General features: G+C 36.2%; 1 protein-coding gene and 1 long non-coding RNA gene across 4 annotated transcripts; one reads left to right on the plus strand and one right to left on the minus strand.

Moving 5' to 3' along the window:
* Positions 1-2,532: 2,532 nt before the first annotated feature.
* On the minus strand, positions 2,533-10,293 carry LOC122840385. 2 transcript variants are annotated; one of them, XR_006372221.1, is made up of 3 exons: positions 10,098-10,293; positions 9,505-9,559; positions 2,533-3,064 (listed from the first exon to the last, which is right to left on the minus strand). It is a non-coding gene; the product is annotated as an uncharacterized LOC122840385 (long non-coding RNA). The 2 variants fall into 2 exon arrangements; XR_006372220.1 differs by lacking the exon at positions 10,098-10,293 and adding an exon at positions 9,939-9,997.
* Positions 9,366-18,453, plus strand: hnrnpa3 (heterogeneous nuclear ribonucleoprotein A3). Of its 2 annotated transcripts, none has more exons than XM_044132737.1 (11): positions 9,366-9,572; positions 11,551-11,673; positions 11,778-11,924; positions 12,008-12,218; positions 12,318-12,407; positions 12,513-12,584; positions 12,734-12,778; positions 13,971-14,105; positions 14,184-14,300; positions 14,399-14,467; positions 17,346-18,453. In XM_044132737.1, exons 1-10 carry the CDS (start codon positions 9,567-9,569, stop codon positions 14,449-14,451), a joined length of 999 nt encoding a protein of 332 aa, XP_043988672.1. In that variant the 5' UTR covers positions 9,366-9,566; the 3' UTR covers positions 14,452-14,467; positions 17,346-18,453. The 2 variants fall into 2 exon arrangements, with proteins under 2 accessions (XP_043988672.1, XP_043988671.1); XM_044132736.1 differs by lacking the exon at positions 17,346-18,453 and adding an exon at positions 14,570-15,219 and having other exon boundaries at positions 9,367-9,572.
* The last annotated feature ends 347 nt before the right edge of the window (positions 18,454-18,800 follow it).

Below are 18,800 nucleotides of genomic sequence, written 5' to 3' on the forward strand. Positions count from 1 at the left end.
CTGACTTGCAAAATGACCCATGCCAGAAGTGGCTATTATACGGCATTCGTTAACAACTCCTGGAACCTTGCAGGTTTTATGCTCATTCATCCTTAAACAGATTATTATCTAAATCCCAACATTGTGAAAACACATGCCTTTTCTTCCTGAAAATTCTTGACTGAATGAGAACTGTGTTAAGGAATCCATACGCCAGTTTTATAGATTTTTGAACATGCCCTCATGTCCCATGAGGTGCAAAGGTCATATTTCATCTGCTTGATAATGATGCAGATTGTATATATGGAGTCCAAGCAGTGGCATCAGACCTCATGTTTACAGAAATGTAGCTGCTCTCTCTCATCATCAACAGCACAATCATTCTCAGAGACGGTAAAGCGCAGGGGAAAGAAAAGGAGTCGACCCTTCAAGATGGATGTGTGTTATTGTTTGTGGGATGACAGTTTGTTTCAATCAGGTCCTTGGTGCTCTAATCCCAGGTAGGGCTCTTAAAGTGCTGAGTCAGTTACTGCCTCATCGATCCATCACGATGGGTTAGTGGTGGGCAGGTGTACTCTGCAGTACTCCCAGGAGACAGAGGAAACACCTGCCCTGTGCTGCTCGGGACTTCATCATCCCGCCGTTCCTTTGTCTCGTTGTGCCTGGAGCTCAACGTCGGGCCACAGAAAACTGTGAAAGCAGCACTTTTGTGCTCGTTTGTTGCTCCGTGCACAGGAATTAAGGGACGGCAAAGATGGTTTTCCCCTGTCTCCCCCATCCTTCCCCCCCTTACTTATTTCTCACCCAGGAAGAAGGGACACGCATTGAATGGACCGCACACAATTGCCTTTGGGCTGCACAGATCACTACGAGCTCTTAAAAAGATTAGTCTTACAGGGTGGCACAGAGGAGCAAACTGCACCTTACCCGAATAATCCTCATACTAATAAATACATCCAGAGTAATCAAAATGAATACTTCTTAATCTTACCTGTGTAAAGGTCAATGAATTTCAAAGTTCAATAAGAGATTGCATTGTGCTTACTATTATATCTGAGACAAGTGTGCTGGAGAGGGGCAGGAAAGAGAGTCCATGTTTCTCCTGCTGCAGGCAGTCAATTAGTGCCAGAAGGAAACACAGCACTCCTCTGTTGCTCTCAGCTAAGGAGCTGTAAATAAAGACTTTTATTACTTCACACTATCTGTGTCTCTTCTTTGGACATCAATAGGCCAGTGCACCGGATGGTTTCCAGGCAAACTTTTCTCTTTTTTTATTTAAAATGACATAGAAAAGTATTCAATAGCAAAAAAAAAAAAAAAGGAAAAAAACTAATTTCACTACATGCGTTCATTATTATTTTTTTATAAAAAAATGTTGTACACTTTATAGAGATGTGCATAATTTTATTTGATTTACATATATTTTGCATTTTTCCACCATTGGTGTACAGTACATGAATCCTTTAAACCCTTGTAGAAGATTTAAATAAAAACAACCAGGAATTTTGGTTAATAAGAAAGGAAGAACCCCAAGAAAACAACCTAACTTGAGTTATATTGGTGACCCAGTCCCAGGTCAAATATGCACTCTCAAAGCCCTGGCTGTATTTAACACAACAGGACTGTTTTATAGGTATGACACGGCATACAAGGTTATGCTAACCAACAAATGGCCAACAAATGTCAAAAATTAATGTATTTTGTTTTGGACTGGGCTGGAAATGCACGCAGAAGGGAGGTAGAACTTAATGAAAAGCTTAATTTAATAATAGAAAGTTCAACAAAACAGCATGGCTGAAATACTGGGAGGTACATGAGGCAACAGGAGTGGCAACAAGTATGGAAACAAGCAGATCCAACATTGACTGAAAACAAATCATGAGAATGAATACCGGGAGGAGTGACTACTGGGACAACTAGCAGATGAGCGTGATTAAATTATCCCAAAACAGCCATAGAAAGTGCCTGTCCACGAGGAAAAATAAAAGCACACATGAATAAACAGTCACTGTACAAAATCCAGATAACTAAGCTCTAAACCAAAGACAAAACAGAGCCCTTTTATACAGTGGCAGTCAAGGCTACCAGCACAACACTGAAAAGAAATAGACATTTCCAAAATTAGTAAGCAAGAAATATTTGGGTTAAAGTGATCCTATTTATTTTATATTTTTGGCTCAGTTGTACATAAAAATGTGTGCTTTTATTGATAAATTATCTTAGCCATGAACATTTATGATTATAACACTGTATTAAAATACTTGATGTTTTTTTGGGAGAGGGGGGTGTGCATGTTGGACATTGCTAGCATTAGCTTGCACTAACTACTCAGCTAAATGACTACGGTAGTTATTTTTCATCAACACAACCTACTACTATGATTATACATTATTCTACCATGTTAGCATTTCATCTTGTGGACAAGGTTAATTGAACTCTGATCCAATTACATCTGAGGAAGCTCCTGCTAGTCTCTTCTGTGCTTCAAAATTTAACACAAAGATTACATTGAATCCAAAGTTTCTGAGTTAAAGGATGTGAAGAAAATATGACTCTTGGTTCAATACGTTTTATTTCATTAAGGCTAATCAATGCAATACATTTAGTTTACACGAGTGTTTTTAATTATTTCTCCTGTTACAGCAGGTACAAATTTTGGTGTCTGAAAAACCAAAACACTGTGGAACAGCAACCGACTTTAGCTCTTGAAAAATGTATTCCTGATTCTATTTATATTTGGTGTGATTTACACTCTGTTTCCTTCACACAAAGCAAGAGAGCAGGAAACAGATGCTAGGAATTGTTCTGTCCCTAAATTCCTCAGAGAGAAATTCTTGTCAACACCAACGTGTGAGGCTGGCTTTGTACTTGCATGCGAAAAGGTAGTAGACAGTGACTAAATTGACTCCATGGTTTCCCTGCTCCAAATGTCCATTTCCTCACAGTTTTCCACTTGCGTACGTCCGTCCGTCCAAGCCCAGGTTAGAGGCGACACGGTTCCCCAGAGGAGTCATGCAGCCAGTCTACGCTTTCTCAGGACAAGGTCAACCTTAACGCCCTCAGGCACAAATAGCAGAGAGGGAGGCTGTATTTGAAAAGAGCATTAGGTTCACAACATCATCTCAGTGACAGAGATAACAGTAACAAACCGTGCAAACGTTTTTAAAGCTAATGAGCAATACTTTCAAAGAATAAATCATTTGCAGGCAGTATCCCTCAGAGGATTCTCAATGCAACAGCTAATAGGTCAATAATAAAAATGCACTCCTTCATAATTATATTAATGGCAAAAAACTAATAGAACAACTTTAATTAGGATTTGGAATTATTGCACATAATCAAGTACCCAGACATTTGACACAGGGGGAAACAGTAATTTCCTATCAAAGAATATTGTTTGACATTTACAAGGTGATATGATTTGCAGCTGGAGGGCCAAAGGTTTCATGGACCATGGCGCCATCTAGAGGACATCAAAAACAAAATGGTGGTTCTGGCACAACTTTGGTGTCAGTTAAAAGTTTATCATTTTTGCATTTTTTAGTTGTTTGAGCTACATTTTGAAGTTTGAGTTTAATGAAAGGTTGGTTTATTGGTTCTTAGTAACCAAGTAATAATAAATGCTTAATCATGTTTTAATGCTGAATATGGATTAACCTCTTGAAATTTTGGAGTTCATCCTTTCTTTTTTCTGTTTTACTTTTTATCACAAATCTATCAGATTATCAAACAAATTTTAAAAGCTGTATAGATAGGCAGATTAAATATGAAAAATAGAATTCAAAGGATGGTTTAATTCATTATGGCTCTCCAAACCACCTTATGTGGAAAAGGCAATTGCCCCCTAAACCTTATGACTGAATGTGTCTCTCTTGGCAGCAAAACTGCCATCAACTTTTTGCAATAATTGAACATTTATTTCTCAAATTGCTTTGGAAGACTCTTTACCCATGCAGATTTTCTATTAATCCAGCCACAGTGAGGGGATTTGGGAATTAACTTAATCATACACAGCATCTAAATTAGACCTAAACCTGGACTTTGACTATATATATATATATATATATATATATATATATATATATATATATATATATATATATATATATATATATATATATATATATATATATATATATATATATATATATATATATATATATATATATATATATATATATATATATATATATATATATATATATATATATATATATATATTTGTTTCTTTATTTTTTCTTTGTGTTTCTTGGCTTTGTTTTGTTTTGGGGGTTTATATCAGAAGTATTTTTAGCCTTGGAATCTTTTTCCAATTGCTCAATCACAAGCATACGTTTTAACTGAAGCAAATGAGGCTTGCAGTGCTTTAGATGCTGTTCTGGATTGTTTTGCGGCACCTCAGATTCAAACTGTTTCATGATTTTTCCAATTGTGGAGAATAACTTAGACTGGGGTCTTAAAGCCTTAGAGATGATTTAAGACTATCTGTTTCAGACAGATAGAAGCCAATGTCTCTCATTTAATCTTAGATTTCTTTTGATTGGGGTACAATGTGTAGCTTTTTGAGATCCTCAAGCCTACTTCATGTTGTCAGACAGGCTCTCTTAAATGTATTATTTTTATGCAAAAGGCCTGTCATTATTCAGTTCTTGATTTGGTAAATGAAATGGACCACAAATGTTCAATGGATGTGATTAATCACAGCTATTTTGTATTTTAAGAAGAGGAGGGAGCTATTTTTATAAATGAAGAAATTATTTGAAAAATTATTGTTTTTCAGATCATCTTCATTTTGTATTAAAATCTAAGCATTCATAAATATATAAGTAAAACAATATTTTAAAACAATTTAAAATATTTGTCAGTTTGCTGGTATTTGGACAGCTTAATATTTCCTGAGATAGTGCTTGAATGATATAGTTTCAGAATCACTTATATTGAGAATGATGATTTGGTGCCACCTACTGTTGGATCATTTTCTCTGTCAACAAAGTGAAAAGGCAATCAAAAGAGCCTTCACCACAAAGACCAGTGCTTCTGATTTTCACCTTGGCCTTCTGATAAGACTGAAGGGGAAAAGGTTATATTCACCTCTGACTCCTCCCTCTAATGATTTACTACACTTGAATTTTTTGCTGACACGATTCTCTATAGCTGGCTTTGCGGATTTATAGCAAACCATAATTTGGGGGCATAAAATAGGAATAAAACCCTTGTTAATTATTTAATCGTGGTTCTGTGGTAAGTACTGCCTTTCGGCCCAGACAAGGATTTCATCCCTCTCTATCTCAGCGGGACATTATATCACTCATTTGTTGCTGAAGAAAATTACTGCCAAGCCTGAGACTGTAGGGTTTTATGGTAAATTGGGGCAAAGAACTCTTTTATGAGCATAATTAACCAGCAATTTTGGTCATTTTCTTTTTTATTTAATGCAAATGAACTGCTAATTGAACCTAAATTCCACCTCAGAACACCCAGGATACACATTTATGGTGTTAAAAAGGTAGCCTTGTGATTTGGAAAAGTAACATCATGTGCAGCTGTTTTCCGAAAATGTTTTCTGAAAGTCAAAAGCAGCCTCCACAAGAACACTGAATCGAATTGTCCGTGGCCAGCAGAGATGTGTGGGACCGGTGATGTATCTTTGTGTCAGGGGGCAGTTAGGCATAAAGACTGAGGGGGTGTGATCAACAACCAAACAAACATGTTGTGCCGAGGCGAGGGCGAGAAGGTGTACGCCGAGCATCCATCAAACCACATCTGTGAGAGGCTGATACTGCCCTGTTTACTGTTGCTGCAGTCGACTCGCTGAGCTCATCTCCTCCTTGCAAATCCCACACGCAGAGTCTCAGCAATGAGATGCTGCAGCAATGGCTGCTGAGCGTGGGTTTATTGTGGGCACTGGTGGCTCTGGGTTGTTAAAAACAAGCCACCGGGTTTGTAGTGTTTGATTGTCCTACTGGATGCCAGACCAAATTTGTAGAAGGACCACAAACCGGTCCTTTACCTCCACCCATAAATGTGTCCAGTTTTTACTAATATAATATGAACATAATTTGAATGTCTTATATAAAACATTAAAATCTGCTACAAATAGAAGCAGACAAAAAAATTATAGAGCATTACCTATACAGCTTAAAATCACACTACTGACCATATTTGACTGCCTAATCTGATCAAGTTGCCTATTCTGATGTACATAAGAAGCATACAAAATATCCCTCGATAGCTAATCTTCATTAAGATTTCACAATTTACAACCATGTCACATTTATTAGACCATATTTGCAAGCAGCCAGTTCAGATTATAAGGTTAAAAGTTCAAGCTTTTGTCTTATAATGAAATGCATTTACAAATGGTTGAGCAGTACGATCATAGAAGTCATATGGCTTTTTTTTATTATTGTGAGGGATTTTCACTTTGATTTGATTCACAATGGGTTAAATAATATGCAAAATAACAGGTTTCAGTGAAACAATAATTATCAGAGTTTTTAAGTCCCAAACACTTAAGACATTGTTATATATAGTTTTACTAAATGAAGATCTTCATCCTGCTCTCTCTGTGTAGCAGGTATAATGTTGTGTCCTCATCTTTGTCATAATTTGAGTTGCTATAAACTTTTTATTGTTTTTAATGTAATTATGAAGGTTAGGCAAGTAGCTTTTCTTTCCACCAGTTTCCTTTATTATCAAAAAGTAACTTAATGCCTTACTTGAATTGCATGTTCCTTGTGTTCCTGTGTTTATGCTCCATTACTACTTAATTACATTTGAGCATAGAGATCATTTTAAGAGCTAGAACTAATAACTTAATCCTTCAGTTCTATTGTTCTATTGTTAGGGATTTCAATGGTTATGATGCCTTTCATTTTAATAACTATTTCTTAATGTAATATTTATTTTTTCTGCTAAGGCAAGGCCCTGCAATTAAAAGTTGAATTTTTTGATGGCTACTCCAAAACCATTGACTATGTTTTCTCTACTTCCTAACTAATTGATCAGTATACTTAGTTATAACTATTGGCTTAATCAAGGCAAAGTTTAACAGTAGACAGGTGTGTCTGACTCATAAAATAAAACTAAGAACTGTTTCCACAGAACAAGAGTCTGACAACTTAAAGTTCAACCTGCCATCCTACTTTTTAGACTTTAGGAACTACCAATAAATCTGCAGTCTGAGGCTGAAGTGCTCTGCTAGAAAAATATGAAACAATCAGATCTCTGATGTCTGATGGAGCTTAATTACTAAGGGCTTTATATGTGAGACTACGGCAAATATGTGAGTGATTTATTACCATTAAAGTCTCCAATACATTTATTATCCAGTAACGGTCAAACAGAGTCCTGTTTAAGCCAAAGGTAATATTGTAATAAACAATAATGCCTCAGTGTTTGGGCAAATGACGTAATTGCAGTGGAGTAAAAGAATCAAATCAGACATGCTCTTAAATTTGAACTATGGACGGATCATAAATAGTCATCATTAACAGTGTCAGAGAAACATTGCCCATTTTATTGGGGCTGTATTTTCCTCACATACTACTATAAAGTTAATGACAGACATTGTTTAAACCGTAAAAATGTCATATATTTTGAAGATGCCAGTCAGCTTCAACAGGGCTAAGTAGCATCTGGCTCATGCATCATATTTTTTCCAGTCAAGTATCTTTCTTCAACCTGTTCTGAAAATACAGATGGAAAAAATATTATGCAGAACTGCAGCTAAAAAGAATGTAAATGTTTTCTGTCAATTTCGTAAGTTTTGAAATAAAATTAGGTTTTAACAGTGTCAAACATGTTTATTGGGGAAGTTTTCCATCCATACCACTATTTGTTAATGACAGACTTGTTTCCCTAAAAATGTCATATATTTGCTGAAGATGCCTATCTCCAGCTTCAACAGGGCGAGAGGTGGGTACACCCTGGACATGCATCTGTCACAGGGCAAAGACATACAAGATTTCTTCAACCATTCACAAAATACACACCTGGGAGATATTTAGAGAAACCAATTAATAAGGACTGTAAATGTTTTCTGGACATTGGAAGAAGCAGAAGAAATTAGTCCCAATCTGCAAAGAAGTTGGGGGGGGGGTTTCAGAAATGAACATAAAAGTCCCTTTCAGTGCAAATTATGTAAGTTTTGAAATAAAAAATTAGGTTTGTGTTGTTTATTGTGGAAGTACAAATTAATATCTGACATGAAAAAATGCAGAGGGAAACTGGATTTTTGCTGTAGTTTAAAGTCATGGCAGTTTACTGGCAAGTTACTTTACAAAGAAAAAGTCTGAACATGTATTTTAATTTGTGTTGCATGTTGTACTTTCCTTCATAATTTTTTTATGGTACTGGGATTAACGATTTATCTTAAGATATTTATTTCAGCGCACTATTGCGGTTTGCACTCAGTACATTAGAAGCAAGTTCATAGAATTCCATAAAGTGCACATGTCAACTGATTAATACTGCCTCAACATATCTCTAACATTTTGTACATATGTCCAAAGTTATCAGACTTTTCATACTCGTAGAGTCTGATAGCTGCTCAAATATGCATCACAGGCGTAGCAATTGATAAGGAAACAGTAGATAAACTAGCTTATTCATACATTTTAAGAGTACACAATAGAAGTGTGGTTTATTGTCCCATGAGAAATTTAGGCGTACCAGCAGCAAGTTAAAGATAAATAGAAGTGCACATATTCAAACTAAAGTAAAAGATATAAAAAAAGAAAAAGAAAAATATGAGACTGCAGAGTAAGGGAAAGTTTACAACACAAAAAATATACTGTAAAGTTATTAAAAATAGCATATTCTGTTTCAAAGAAATGTGCCTGTGCAATTGAGTACAGTCATTTTAAAAGAAATTACCAAATGTGCATGTATACTTGTGCAATAAAAATATTGTATGTACTCTCAGTAATTAACTAATGAAAAAGCTGTGTAAATGACAGTACAGATATTTGAAATTATAACATCCCTGCTTTATCAGACTTTTCTTCTTCCAATTCACACAACAGTGGAAGACACTTGTTACAAACTTTTTTTAAACCAAGATAAAGCATTAAATTCAATTTTCAATTAGAGTGTAACAAAGGCACAAAAATCCCCAACAATTGTAAAATTATACTCATCCATTTATATTATATTCCTCCACTTATGAATGGATTTTTATTTTTACATTAAAAATATAACATTAGCAATAATTCTAAAATTCATTTTAGTTTCTAAAAATCTTTTCTTAAAAAAAAAAACGTGGATATTTCATCTTTGAACACCGCCGCTGTTGACGCGACACACTCAAGGTGTTTTTCATTTTTAGCCAGAAGGTGGCGACAATTCTTATTTTTAAATGACCTCACAAAATAGCAATGACAAGGCTACCGACCATACTTAAGTTTTACTTGAACTGAAGTCAAACAGTAATACGTATAACAATTTGTGCAACTTGCTCAATGCACAAACCAGTCATTGTCGTCTATATTTAAGGTTTTTGTTGTAAAACTTTTGGAGAAGTACCTCAAGCGAACGTAAGAAGGTCACGTGATACATTTAACGTCTCCGCCCTGCATATCTGCAAAATGGAGGTAAGATGCTGTTAACCATTAAAAATAAACATATACATGCAGAAATATTCAAAGCCACTGTTTCTCTTATGTTCAACAAAAATTTAAGATTTAAGTAAAGTCTGCATGCCTTTACCCGCGATTTCACTCCTTTTCGGTACCTCACTATGCCTAGTAACGCTGTTATTAGCTAGCGCTAATGCTAAGCTAACTGCTTCAGAATTACTACACCTAGCAGTGTACCTAAAATAATAAGTATTTCCTCACTTTAACACTTAAAACGGACTATAATATGTCTCTTTATATGTGTGTGTATCTGTTATATGTTAGTGTTCTAACCAACAGCTCTCCTGAATGTAGCAAATGGATGTTAGCTATTGCTCTTACCGTGCTATTCTTGTCGCAGCAGCCATTTTGACATGAAATACAATGTACTGTAAAGGCAGGTGACACTTCTTAAGCTAATTAAGATTCTATAACGTAATATCTAAGAGTCTTACTCCATAATGAATAAGAAAGTAGCTGATTCCCATTAGTTTTGGTTACCTTATTTGAATTTGAAGGACTGTTTTTCATTATGGGATTCTGCCTGTCAGTAGTCAAAAACAAGTACTATCGGCAGTTCCTGCAACATATCTGTTGAAATTTAGGTTGATATGTTTGTCCGCTTTTGCTTGTGCCTCGTTGGGTCCCTAGACGTAAAGTTCTAGTGTTCAGCAGGCACCCTATTTTGTCTGTATAGATGTTATTGCATTACTTTTGATTCATCTAGACTGTTCACTGAGCATATTTACATAGACCATAGTTCGTAGTGAAACAAAACGTGTAAGAAAAACATGATCATATTTATAAATGCTTTCAGTTTTTCTACATAAGATTTATGATAATAATGACACATTTTTGAGTATGGGTCATTATTATTCAAGTGTTCAGTTTATAACAAATATACAAATGTAATTCATATTTTATTATCTGTGTTATTTTTTATTTAAGTTTCTATTGAAACAGATCCTATCATACAAAGTAGACTTCATTCGAAACTGTATTCCCATAATTATCAAAAACATTAAATCTAAAAAATATATCATGACAATTTTTTGGCCATTTTCTTAATCCTAGAAAAAAAAACTATATGTCTGTTTAATACGTATTTGCACCTCCAGCAGATCAGGCATGCTTTTGAAAAAAATATATATTTGTTGTTAATTTCAATCCATAGTGAGTAAAAAAGGATTTTTGGAGGGAACATTATTACCACATTGCAAAATCACAAATTGCTACATCCACATTTTTTTGTAATAGTAAAAGCTTTATTGGAGTAATTAAGGTATATAACTCCTCTTACACATAAGAAGAGTTATAATTTGTTGAAATGTAAAGACACTGGTCAGTTTGGCATATGTCTGTGTGGTAGCCACATTTTAAACATCAGCTTTTGAAAGGGTTAACATACACTGTATGATAACAACCTTACACACATTGATATTTTCAGTGGTGCAGCAACTTTACACTGCATATAAAGCATCATAAATTTCACCTTTTACTCTTGTGATAAAGTATCTTGCAGAGGGTCAGCACGGTTGGGTGCCTTTTTCAAAATATTCTGATGCCATCTCTTCAGATCAGTGTTTCTGGAGCAAAACGTCTTTAAAATGAAATTCCATCCTGTAATTCGATAGCACATGTGACGCACTGTTTGCTACATGTGAGCACCTGTAAGATTCAGCAACTGCAGTAAAGCAACATGGTTGTGTGTTGACCTGGAAAACAACAGGCTTGTTTTTTTGCTTGTTTATCAGTCTATGTAGTTATAATAATATTCCTATTTATAATGTGAATATTTTTGTTTTAAGGGACGGCCCAGTTATTTCACAGTTTGTTAATGTCAGTGCTCTTGCATTTTTTTTGAAACACTAAAAGTGTCATGTTTTGTTTTTCAACAACTGTCTCCACTTGTATGACTTTCTGCTGCAATTCTTCTTGTGTTTTGCTGTGAAAGGACCATGAGGCGAAAGAACCAGAACAGCTCCGAAAGCTGTTTATCGGAGGTCTGAGCTTCGAAACCACAGAGGAGAGTTTACGGGCCCATTTTGAGCAATGGGGATCTCTCACAGACTGCGTGGTTTGTAGATTTATCATAGTCTATTAAAGACTTTCCCTCATAGTAATAACACAAGAAAGTCACTTGCACACAATTGAACCTGTCTATTTTTATATCGCATTTAGGTGATGAGGGATCCTAACAGTAAACGATCCAGAGGGTTTGGTTTTGTAACTTACTCCTCTGTACCTGAAGTTGACGAGGCCATGAAAGCGAGGCCTCATAAAGTCGACGGGCGAGTTGTTGAACCCAAGAGGGCTGTGTCCAGAGAGGTAAAAATCTGCACCTCAAACCTGAAATCAGATGCTGCAGCTGGTGTGGTTGGCATTTTCGCTCACTCAATGTTCTCTTGAAGGACTCTAACAAACCTGGAGCACATCTGACAGTGAAGAAGATCTTTGTTGGTGGTATCAAAGAGGACACAGAGGAGCACCACATTCGGGAATATTTTGAGAAATACGGAAAGATTGACTGCATCGACATCATGGAGGAGCGATCCACAGGAAAGAAGAGAGGATTCTGCTTTGTGTCATTTGACGACCATGACACTGTGGACAAAATTGTCGGTACGCACTTATTTCAGTTAGAAAATATATTTCTTATAAAAAATAAAAAAATAAAGTTAGTCTATTATTATGTGTTTTGTTTTTCCATTTTTCTTACAGCCCAGAAATTTCACACAATAAACTTTCACAATTGTGAAGTGAGGAAAGCGCTATCTAAACAGGAAATGAATGCTATATCTAGTAACCGAGGTGAGTACGTTATGAGACAAAAATGTAAAACTGCAGCTATTTATGCCGAAATTGTAGGTGGCAACTCAGTTGTGCAATGAATGTTTCTAAAATGTCACCCATCAGGAAGGAGCGGAGGATCAGGAAACTTCATGGGCAGAGGTGGAAGTTTTGGAGGCGGCAGTAACTTCAGTCGAGGTTTGTATACGTCAGATGTTATGTTGTTGACTTTAATAATGATTTGGAAAGAACCTGCTTTTGTTTAGAGAAGGTCCGATATGTGAAGAATTTAACCTGGTGCTATTTTAAATGCACTGTTTGACAATGATGTGCTTTTTTTTGTCTAGATGGCTACGGAGGACGCGGTGGTTATAATGATGATTTTGACAATGGTATGAAACTTAACTTCAGTCTCATTTAGAGTTTAAATTAGCACCACTGCCACCATTATTTCTGTGCAAAATGCCTGAACTGCATGTTAGAAGGTTTGGAAATGAAGTGTTGTGAAATTAATATCAGTAGTAGCTCTCCTATCTAATCATCATGCATTGAGTTTTTAGAAAAGTGATTCAATCTCCTGGGCATTGTAAAACTAAAACCGTTTATAACTTGTATCAGCCCCCCTGATCAGCTGCATATAAAAAACCTAGCATATAAGAATGTGGAATATCAGTATTTGATCAAACAAATCGGGAGAGTTCCAACTTTTCACAGACGTTTGCAGTAAAAGGGAGTCAGTTGTGATGAGCTCCCGCTCAGACTGCTCACTTAGTGGGCGAAACCTGAGCACGGTGTGTCATGTTCCTATTAACGCATTTATTATTAATTATGTCATGCAAACAGAAATGACATAATTAATATGTCATTTTTAATTATGACTTATCTCCAACTTCATTCATGAAGCTGGAGAAAAGCTCTTTTTATAAGTTTTGTTCATGTAAATTTAAATTGAACTGAAGAAAACATTTTATCAACAAATCATAAAAACAGCTGGAGATCGAGGGCCAATGTTAGTCTGTGGTGTCTGCAAATAACTCTCTGTAGTGTGAAATAATTTTTTGTTGAGTAATAAAATGGTTTAATCTTAAAAAAATGGAACACTCAGTACAAACTAACAGCTTATGGTCACAAATATTTGTATGCATCATATACCATTTCTTTTCTTCGAAGGGTTTATATATCACCAGTTGCTCTGGATATTTTACTTAATCTAGAAACAGAATTAGACCTATATACATAAATATTAGGATGCCCTGATGTGTATTAACTGCTAGTGCAGGGTTATATTTCACCAACATGACTATAATTTGAGTTGTTTTAAAAAGTTCAAATCAGGGATGGCAAGTAACTTCATGAGTACCTATAGGTGGACTGGTCTTGTAAAAAAGAGAGACCAGCTTCTGTTTAAAATGGAAGTAAAGAAAATAAAAGTTTTCTACAAGCTAGTACTACAGGTCTACGACAGTAGACTGTGAAGGTATTGCCTGTACCTTCACAGAAATAAGAACTAATTCTTTATCATTTTAATGACGTTGCAGAATAAGGTTGTAAACGTACTGAATTGGTCATTCTTTGCTTTCCCAGGTCCGGGAGGCAATTATGGCGGTGGACCTGGTTATGGAGGTGGCCGAGGGGGTTACGGAGGTGGCGGTCCAGGCTACGGAAACCAGGGTGGTGGATTTGGTGGCAGTGATGGAGGTTATGGAAGCAACCGTGGAGGTAAAAATTTTGTCCTCAAAAACAAATGTGCCACTTATGCTTTGGATGTATTACTTCAAATTTGCGTTACCTATTCAGGATATGGAGGGGGTGGAAATTACAATGACTTTGGAAATTATGGTGGACAGCAGTCAAATTATGGGCCAATGAAGGGAAATAACTTTGGTGGCAGAAACTCTGGTGGACCATATGGTGGTGAGTTCTACCTTTAAAAGTCTGCATAATCCAGACTTTTAAACACATATCTGGATTAAGAACAACATCATTTTATGGCGGTAACTCCTTAATTCCAGGTGGCTACAGCTCCGGAGGCAGTGGCGGAGGCTACGGCTCACGGCGGTATTGAACGCAGCATGTTTTCGGTAAGCGGTGTTAAGTCTCACTCTAGCCTCGTAGCACAGTACAGAGTGAGCCTCATGAAAGTGCAGATTAACTATTTGTTCTATCCTGTATCCATTCAACAGGCTTCAGTTCTTAGCAGGAGAGGCGAGGAGGTGAGCAAAGGAATTGTCAGGAAAGCTGCAGGTTACTTTGAGGCAGTCATCTGAAAGCATTAGAGGAACACAGAAGTCAGACTTAACTGCAGCTAAGTCGGAGAAGTTAAAGGAAGAAGGACTGTAAGAACAAGACATGAGTGCAGATGATGCCCTTCCCTAATTCTGCTAGATGTTTCCCTGCTGAGAAAGTTTTTCCTTTTTTCTGCGTCTAAAGTGTGTGTGTATTGTGCCTATGGTATTGGGGATAAAAAGCAAAAAAATTTTAAACTTCAGTCCTACATTTTTTTTTTACTTAAATTTTTTTATGGCTTGGTTTTCTGCCAGCCAATTATTTGTCTTTAAGTTGTTTTTTGTTACATCAGGCCATTAGATCAGCAAGAATTACTTCTTTCTGAAGTTATTATGATTTATTGATTGCAAGTGTCAAGTGTATTTTAATTTTTGTATGTAAAGCACAGTATGTAAATCCTTCGTAGTACCAGTGTACAAGTATAAAGAGCCTAGATTAGAACCAAGAGAATACCTTACTCCTTATGTTCCCAGCAAACCAGAATCTAGATTGTTCACATATTTTCATTAGATAAAAAAAGACTAAATAAAATTGTGTAGTAAAGTAACACGAGGTTCGGTGCATTATTGGTTCAGCAAAGATTTAAATAAGCCACAGATTATTGTTTTTCCATGTCAATGAAATGTTGGTGTAGCCTGTTCAAATTACTGGAGGTTTTATTAGTGTTTTCTTTCCTATTTTGTCCCGTTACAACTACGAACGGGAGATTCTGTTGAGATTCTGTATTATACACCAACACAAGGTAGTACATAAGTGTGAAGTGTAAGAAAAATATTTATGGTTTTTGAAAAACTTACATTCCAAAAAAACATTTTGAAAATTGTGGCATGAATTTGTATTGAACCCCATTTAGTCTCAGATGCTTGAATAAAAAAAAAATCAAGTTCAAGCCGTTGCCTTCAGAGTCACCTAATTAGTAAATAGAGTCCGCCCGTGCCTAATTTAACCTCAGTATAAATCCAGATGTTCTATGATTGACTCAGAGGTCCGTAAGGAAATATTTGTAAAAAATCAGCCTTATGAACACCAGGGAACACAACAGGCAGCTCTAGGAGAAAGTTAGAAAACAACCCAAACTTCTTCCGGAGAAGAACTGTTCAAATCTTTATTTCAAATTAGCAAACCGGCTAAGATGTGGCAATTCACCTGAACTATTAAAGTCTAATGAGACCCATGGCTACTCTACAGGAGCTGCAGCGATTTATAGCTCAGGTGGGATATCTGTCAACAAGAAAACTATTAAGCTACATTCACACTGTAGGTAACAGTGACCCAAATACAACTTTGACATCCTGAACAGCATAATTAGTTTTTTCTTCAATTAATCGTCAAAGATTCACAACAAATTTCACAAAAAGGTAGAGAGCTGAAAGCTCAGATGTATACGGACAAAACAGATTTGGCAGGCACCACTGATGGAGCTTATGTTGACAGTTATTGTGCAACGTTTTCAGATTGTTATTGGTAGATAACAATCGTGACGTGTATTATTCATCTTTTAGAATGGAGGTCACTTGAGGATTGTTCACACTGAGATCTGATGGCAAACCGATTAGAATTATAACCTGAACAACCACTCGACGAGCGCTGTTGTTGAAAATAAGCCAGCGGAAGTCATTTGTAGTTTGCCTTCAGCCATTTAGCAGGTAGTAAAAACATGGAAGTGCAGATAAGATATTTTGCTCACATTCAAAAGCACATATGTGGTGTATCACTGTGAAACGTGGCATTATTCTGGGGTGACGCTTTTCTGAAGTGTTTGAAAGGAAGTGCTGTAGAGGGCTACCAAAGGCTTGATGGTGGTTTACCTTGTAGCAAGACATTAACCCTAAAACATACAGGTAGAGTAACAATGGAACAACTTACATTAAAGCAGGTTCACATCCTAGATTGACCAAAGTCCAGACCTTAATCCAATTGAGAAACTGGTGGATATATTGCAAAAGACCTGCTACTGTAATGTCAGTAAAATGTTCTTCTGCAATCTAAAGGCTCAGGGAGAGTAAATACAAATGTACTACACTTTTCAGATTATTTGTCAACTTCACCATTATGAGTAACTTTGTGTTGGCCTATCAACAATCTAATATATTTACTCTGGAATTTGTTGTTGTAATGGGACAAAAAGTTCAAGGAGTATCTCTTCGGGTGACTGTGGTGTGTATGTTTCCATACAGTGTGTATTTACTTCTTAATATGTATAGGGTTAATGTAAAGGAAGGCTCTGACTCTAGAAAACAGCTCATACAAATGAAAGTGTTTGGAGGGGGGAGTAGGACGGAAAGCTACAACCTCCTGCAGTGTGGAAGGATTGCAGATGACTGTCAGACAGAACACCTTCATCCCCCAGCACAGTGGACCAGTCAGCAATTTGAGAGAGAAGGGAGAAGGCAGCACGGAGCACAACACCCACGGAAGAAGCTTGCAGTGTCGTTCCTGGTAGTGAGCATCTATCTCGTTTCCAAGGCTAGCTAAGCTCCTCAGCAGATGGTGCTAGCGAAGAAAGACTTAGGTCCTGGACACACTGGAGATCCTGTTGAGTGAGATACAGAAGTTTAACCATCAAATGCTAGATGTCAGACATTAACAAGAAAAGGGAAGCGAGTATTTCACAGAAAAAGCTGATTCGAGAAGAAGGAGCAGGTAAGAGTAACCACTTTGCTTGATTTACAGATGTGGAAATGGGCATTCTCTTCTTGCTGAAAAAGCTGTAAAGGCCTGATAACATGGGAGGTTCTGGATGGGTAAGACATTTTTTGACATTATCAAAGGTTTTCCATTGTCATGTATTAGTACTACTTGTTCTGACTAATTATCTTATATAAAAATACGTATTAAAGAATGTTGCCCAGTTTCTGACTTTTGTTCACCAATTCCTGTTGTTTTATTATACTTTAATTGTCAGAGATCCTAACAGCGATGAAACACATAATTTGTTGGCCAAAAAATTACATTCAGTAAATTTTATCACAATTGTACAAAAGAGAACATGTTTGAACAGATTATCTTACATTTGTTCAGTTTTGCTAACATTTGCCAAGGTACAGTTGAGATTAAATACACCATGAGTATGCTCAGTCTTTATCTGTTTGGTCTAATTCAAAAAGCATGTTTTAGTTTAAGATGTAAACAGCAAAAGCATCCAGGTAAAGTACAATTTTACAACATAAAAACTAGTTAAAGAATCAAAAGGTCTATACAAGTGCATAGAAAAGCAATGGACAGCGTCAACCTTATGTTATATATAAGGAAACAGCTCTCTATGTATTTTGTTATATTGGCCAACCCTACTCAGGTGGCAACAGTTTTTGTTGTATAGATAGATTGCAATTTCAGGGGAATGTTACTTCTTTAAATTATTATTTAAAGATGTGTTTAGTTAAGTAATGTTGAATCTTTAGTTGCAGACCAAACACATCATGCATTTAAAGATTTTCAGTCTTTGGAACAAATTAAGTACTTAAATTTGGTGCTCGGTTTCACTTGGCTGGCCAAAAACAGCACTGACATGTTTGTATCTTTAAGTTCACAATGATCCCTAAAAGAGCGCTGAAACATCAGTATGCCAAACAAGTCTAGACTGATCGTTTTTTTTGACACACCTCTACCTGCAGCTCTTAGCCTGTGCTTTTAGAGAACTATCTGACTAGAACAACCTGTTCTCTTGTTACCAACTATGTTTCCCAGCTCGTCAACAGCATGACAGTGTTTATCAACTACTCTGATTTTCATGTAAACTGTTATGTGTTGTGTTCATCTTAATAAAAGTTACTTTTTTCTATTGGTGGTTGTTTTTATTTATGAATTGACACCCAGTGTGTTGTCGTAGAAGCACCTTTATTGTGTGAATAATGCTTCACAATATTTCATTCATTCATAATTTATGAGATTCAGGTCATCCTGCAGACATGTGCGAATCAACTTTCACCTACAAAACAAATTAAGCTTTAAACAGGTCGCAAGTTTTCAGCTTTAAAATTTCTACTGCATGATTTTGTCATTTGATGGTGTTTTTTTTCTACCTAAGCTGGATGACATCCATTACATTGTTAAAATGAGACATTACCAATTTTTTTTGTAACTGTATCTTTCATGCCTCCCTAGCAACAATAACCACAAATCAACATT

This window comes from Gambusia affinis, linkage group LG11, assembly GCF_019740435.1.
Source record: "Gambusia affinis linkage group LG11, SWU_Gaff_1.0, whole genome shotgun sequence".
Lineage (NCBI taxonomy): Eukaryota > Metazoa > Chordata > Actinopteri > Cyprinodontiformes > Poeciliidae > Gambusia > Gambusia affinis.